Here is a 6,000-nt window from a genome sequence, read left to right on the forward strand (position 1 = left end):
ATATATTCGATAGGCTATTTTATTCCAGGATTATTTCATAAAACTATATGTAAATTGATATCCAGAAAATAAGCTACTTCAGTTTATAATAAGTCTCCAAATAAATTTGTCAAGAAATTTAAAACTATTCTTTCTTTACTCAATCCTATAAATATATGGGTTTCCAGAGTAGTTTTCCACCAGAAAATATTGGGCTGATTTACCACACCTGCACATTTACGTTGAACAATTTAAGTACTTTATATTTCCCAAAGCAAAGGCTTTTAACTAGCTGATCAATTTTAGAGTGAAATGAATTTCATCTTCAATTTAAGAACTTAGAATAGTAAATTCATTGTATATATTATTTTCTCAGTATTATATTTTTAATGAAAAATTTTGAGAAAAAAATAAACATTTGCTTTCTTTTATTTTTTTTACAGTAAATGCTTTATTTACTTCCAGTGCCAAATAAGTTTTCAAATAAACAACTTGGGATGCACTTTGGCACGCACACCACTCTGAGGTGAATTAAATTGCTTATATGCTTAAAGGCACTTATTTATTCCATGAAAAAGTCCATGAAAATTACTGTTGCACCTTTTAACATAAATATATTGCTTCATGGAGGGGTAAGTCTTTTTTTTTTTCTTTAATCAATATTATCAGAGAAATAAACAGAAGGTATGCTCTACTGATCTAAATAATACCTAGTGAAGAACGACCTATATCCCAGTATGGAGAAAAATTGCATGTGATAAAGACAAGTCAACTTCCAGGAAATTTGCGTTTTATTCAGTTTTAAAAGTGTGATCATCATGTTGGCCCCGCCCTCTCTAGACATGCACAGACACCCTCCAATCCTGAATCTGTACTTTCTCTAAGAATCTGCACCTGGGGCAGACACAGTGTTTTGGCTGTCTGTCTTCTAGGCTTCAGCTTATAAAATCTCCTTCAAGTACCTCCTTGAAGATTCACTCACCTGAAAGCCCCAGGTGCCCTCCCGGGCCTTCTTCCATCTGCCACTTTCATTCATGCCTGACATTTTCGGACACTTTTGTACTTTCTGAAGAATCACTTACCATCCTCCTCCCCGGCCCCCTTTAATTCCGCTCCCAGAATTAAAACAAATCAAAATCTTATTATCGTAAACTGAAATGTCTCCTTTTTTCCCCCTCTCCAGGTGTTTTATTTATTTATTTTTTCTTTCTTTCTCATTTCACCTACTCTTGAAGTCCCCCGGAGTTCACAAATTTCTGCCAAGGTCTGTCTCTGCCTGTTTCCTCGCTTCCCTTCCGAGGGGCAGAAACGGGGGACAGCACGGGCGGGCAGCGGGCAGGGTCCCGGGAGGCGGGCGGACCTCCGGCTCAGCGCCTCGCCCGGAGGAGCCAGCGGAGCGGACCCAGGGCTGCATCGCGGGCTCCGCACCCGCCCCGGGGCGCGGCTCCCGGCGGGACGCGCACCTGGTTGGAGCGGCGGCGGGAGCAGGAGGCGCTGCCCCGGGAAGTTGCGGGGGCCGGGGCTGCGGGCGGGGGCAGTGACACGGCGCTCGGAGGAACCCCGCACGTTCAGGCCCGTCTGCAAAGCAGCCGGCGGAGGACAATGGGGCCAGGGGTTGGTCACCCGAGGCGTGCCCGCCCTACATTGGCCACCTCCCACGCTCCTCGGCGCCCCGCCACTCCTACCCTGCCCACTTCTGGCACCCGCCGCGCCCCAGACGGCGAAAGGGAGCTAAACTGGAGATTGCCTGGAGGTAGAAAGGTGCAGCCACTGGTAATTTTCTCCACCTGACAGGAGCCTTGCAATCCCGGCTGCCATCAAGTCCTCCACCCACTGCCCCCATCACGCGTTCGCTCAGTTTCTCGGGGCAGCAGGGAAGGAGGGGGAGCCGGAGAAGAGACAGCCCAGGGATGCCAGCTGCTGGGCGAGGTAGCCACAGAAGGCGGTTGGCTCTCACACCAGAGTCCTCTCGGAGCGACTTGGGGGAGTCAGTGCCACCCCCTGGCGCTCAGGTGAAGCAAGCCCGAACCCTCGTGAAAGCCACAGTCCCCTCCATCCTTCGCTAGCCAACCCTCTTCTCCGCATTTGGGAAGCCCAAGTTTACCCCCAAAGCAACTGCAATAACTTTCCTAAGAGCAGAGAGATGAGGTGGGGGTGGGTTGAGAATGGGGGTGTCCGAGAGGTCTTCAGCTGCACACAAAATCAACAAGCGTTCGAAAAGCAGATCTTACCACGGATCTGGTTCCCAGGCTCCCCTCCAGCGAACTGAAACCGGTCCATTAGAAAGTGGCAAAGTAACACAACTCCTGCAGCAGCCAGGTCGGCCCTCGGGAACCTCGCCATGCCGCCGCCGCGACCCCCCTCCTCCTCTTCCTACGCGCCAGTCCTCCCCCGGCGCCCTGGGCTCTCAGTGGGACTGGGGAGGTCGGAGCTTCACGCCGTGGAAGGTTCTCCGCGGTCCCGGGCGGCCTTTGTAAATTTCGCTGGGATTTCACAGCCGGGAGCCAGGAAGAGGAAGGGCGGACCCGGGGGAGCGCAGTCCTCTCCGGACCTCCGGTCTCTCTTCGCAACTTGCCACCACACTCGCAACCCTCACCCCAGACACCAAACCGCAACCGCGGGGAGGAAAGACCACCAGCAGCAGCCGGGGCTCGCAAACTCCGGCTTCCGCACCCGCAGCGCCACCCGGGTGCCTTCCGAGCCCCCGTGATGCGCTCCACTGGGTTCAAAACAGATCCAGTTCCACAGGCAGCGCGGGTGCCTCCTCCAGATGCAAGAGAGCAGTCGGATCCGAAGGAACTTTTCCCGATCTTGGGCTGGCCACCGCGGGAGGTTTGGGTTTGCGGGGAGGGGGTGACTGTGGACTGGCGAAACCCCTCCGACAAGTTTTTCTTCTTTTCTTCGCCCGACGCCGGGCGCGCGTCCTTTCTGGCCGCCGGAGGGATGGGCAGCCCGAAAGAGCTGAGCCCTGGGAAGGCTCAGGCTGCAGCACTCTTAGATCCAAAGTCAGGGAGAAAATGCTGTTGTTTTTTAAAAAAGGAAGAAGAACAAAGAAATAGGTAGGGGGAAAAAAATCTGGCCGAACCTATTGAGAGAGGGTTCCTCCTGGCTAAGGAGGAGGTGGCCCCAAGCCCAACCGAACCCCGGAGTTTGGTGGCGGAGGAGACGCCGCCGTGGCCGCGCTCCCCAGCGCTCCGGCTCCAGTCTTTGGGGAGGAAAGGCAGCTCGCAATTTGCCAGATCGGCCGCTGCACCCTCCTCCCACCTCCCACTTCCCTCCCCCTCGCTCCTCCAGCCTTCTCCCACCTTCCTCCCCGAAACCGGCAGCTAGCACCGACCTGTCCAATGGCTGCACTTTCCTCGGAGCTGGCAGAAGAGTCCGAGAGATTAAACCCGGGGAGCAATGCAAGGGAGCGGCAGAGGGCAACTCCGGCACGGCTCGCCCCCCGCCGCCGGCGGCCCTGGGCGCGGGGAGAGGCGGTGAGAAAGCCGAGCCAGGAGGGGAGGGGCGGGCGGCACCTCCATGCCGCCGGGGCGCCATCCCTGCACCTGGCTGGCCCTCGGGCCAGTGGCGCCCGCACCCGCCTGGCCCCCGGGTCGCCTTCGCGCCAGACGGCGGGGGGCCAGACTGCGGGGGGTCGTGGCCGCAGAAGAGGTTCTTTCTGGACGCAAAAGGGTTAATTAGAGTTCCCCTGTCCCGGGAGGCTCGTATGGCAGGGGATGGTGTGTGAGGAAAGCAAACCAGAGCGGGTATGCCTAGTGACCCCGAGAAGCCCCTTCGAACCCCAGACCCCCCGAGGCGGGTGGAGGGGGGAGGCGCGGGGCCGCGTGGTCCAGCCGCCACAGCTGCTTTGTAAAGTGTCAGCCAGAGCGAAAGCGAGAGTTTAAAGAAACAGGAGGCCCATTGACTATCCTGCGGGGGCTGGAACAGGCTTTGCTAGCTAGTTTGTTTTTGTTTGTGGGTTTTTGTGTGGGTTTTTTCTTTTTCTTCTTTTTTCCCTGCTCGCGGGTGTGCTTTAGCATTAACCCTTCGCACCCCTTTCATTAGTTTACATCTTATTTTGCAGTTAACATCATGTTATTAACGGGATAAATGCAAAGAAAGAAAGCAAAGCATACTGGTTAAAAGTACAGATTCTGTCGCCAGACTGGATTGGAATGCCACCTACTCCACTAAACAGTTACATGACAGCAATTTCTTTAATCTCTTGGTACCTCAGTTCGCCAGCCATCAAATGGAGAGAATTGTAATGATTCCCTTATAGGTGTTGTATTGGATTAAATGAGTTAATACTGCAGACTTAAAGAACTGAGATCAGTGCCTGGCTCAAAATACATGACTTTATGAGAGATGAGAGATGAGAGAGAGAGAGAGAGAGAGAGAGAGAGAGAGAGAGAGAGAGAGAGAGAGAGAGAGAGGAGACGCTCTGGCGTCTGGCGGGGTGGCTCAGTTGGTTGGAGCATCTTCCCAAACACCAAAAGGTTTGGGTTCAATGCTAGTGAGGACACATACCTAGGTTGCAGGTTGGATCCCCAGCCAGGGGCTAGACCTGAGACAAACAATCCATATTTCTCTCTCACATCGATGTTTCTGTCTTTCTCCCCCTCATTCTTTCTAGAAAAAAAAAAAATCAATAAAAACATATCCTCGGCTAAGAATTTTTTTTTAAGAGAGAAAGAAATATATGTTCATATTTACCAATGTCACTCCCCAAACATTCATTAAAAAAAAAAAAAAAAAAAAGAGCAAGAAAGAGAGGGGAGGAGAGAGTCCTAGATCAAACGGAGGTTTTAGCTCAGTGTTCTAAGTGCAAAAGGTCTCGTTAGTCCCTTCTTGTCCACTCTGTTCCATGCTCTGAGGAGTTTATGGATGCCATCCATAAGTACTTTGATTTTGTCACAAGACTGGATTCCGATAAACTTCTCTGCTAATTTGATGCCAAATGAATGGCTCTCTCATGGTCACTTAGCTGGTGAAAGGGACATCAGGAAGGAAATCATGTTTTCTCCAAGTCAATACTCAATTTGCTTTTTCTTTCAGAATATGTGTGTGTGTGTGTGTGTGTGTGTGTGTGTATACATATATATTCAGAATTATATGTAAATATATAGAGATCAAGATCCTTGCTCTCCCAGCAGGTTCATTTCTTCTCAATATATGTAGGTCACCAAGAATATTTAACTTCTATGAAACATTACATATAAATTAGAGTACCTGGGACACTATTTAACATTAAGTTAGACAATTGAGTATTCTTAATCAAAATTTGATTTTCATTCAATTGATGTTGATTTTTTTCTGTCTGCATCCTTAGTGAGGTTACCATGTCAGGAATCTATGTGGGAACCTTCCTAAAGCAATACTTTGTGCAACTCCAATTCTCATTATATACAAAATTATGGGGAGCCGAGGAGAAGTCATTTACTTTCACATTAGAAAAATGGGTGTCTCCTGTTTCTCTGAGAAGAAACAAGTCCCCACCTCTCCCTGGTATCATATTCTTCTTTTTTCCTTTATTATTATGTGTGCAAATTAGCAGTGTTTATTTTCCTTACTTGTTGCCATCAATGCTTTGCCCTCCTGAATGAAACTATATACCTTCAGGGGAAATTTGATGCCCCAAAATTGAAAGGGAACCAAGTAATAATTCAGAGTGAGTCTGGAGAGGATTTTATCCATCTCCATCTCACTGGTGCTGCTCCATTATTCCATTTTACTCATATCTGCATCTTATTCTGAAGAGCTGGCCTCATAGAAAGTAAGTATAGAGAGAAGATAAAGGTAAGCAAAAGTCAATCATGCATGATGATTTAGTGTCCAGACTAAGAAAGAAAAAAGATCCTAATATATAAAAAGCCAGGGGCCGTCACTACCAACACAACTGGATGGACGACTGAACAGCAGGCTGCATGAGGCAACCAGGCTGGCAGGGGGCGCAGTTAGGGGCAATCAGGCAGGCAGGCAGGTGAGCAGTTAGGAGCCAGCGGTCCTGGATTGCGAGAGGGATGTCCGACTGCCCTG

The 6,000-nt window shown here is 50.1% G+C and overlaps 1 protein-coding gene across 2 annotated transcripts in view; it reads right to left on the reverse strand.

The window, feature by feature from the left end:
- The window catches only part of PLXDC2 (plexin domain containing 2), a 412,799-nt gene extending 409,338 nt beyond the window's left edge, over positions 1–3,461 (reverse strand). The window contains exons 1-2 of one of the 2 annotated variants that reach the window (XM_036345506.1): positions 3,317–3,461; positions 2,211–2,999 (exon numbers count right to left, since the gene is read on the reverse strand). In XM_036345506.1, coding sequence (XP_036201399.1) covers positions 2,211–2,322 — 112 coding nt within the window. In that variant the 5' untranslated portion in view covers positions 2,323–2,999; positions 3,317–3,461. Of the gene's footprint in view, positions 1–2,210; positions 3,212–3,316 lie in introns of those variants that run through there. The other variant, XM_036345495.1, reaches the window with a different exon arrangement.
- Positions 3,462–6,000: the final 2,539 nt, after the last annotated feature.

Source organism: Myotis myotis, unplaced genomic scaffold (assembly GCF_014108235.1).
Source record: "Myotis myotis isolate mMyoMyo1 unplaced genomic scaffold, mMyoMyo1.p scaffold_m19_p_1, whole genome shotgun sequence".
NCBI classification, from domain to species: Eukaryota; Metazoa; Chordata; class Mammalia; order Chiroptera; family Vespertilionidae; genus Myotis; species Myotis myotis.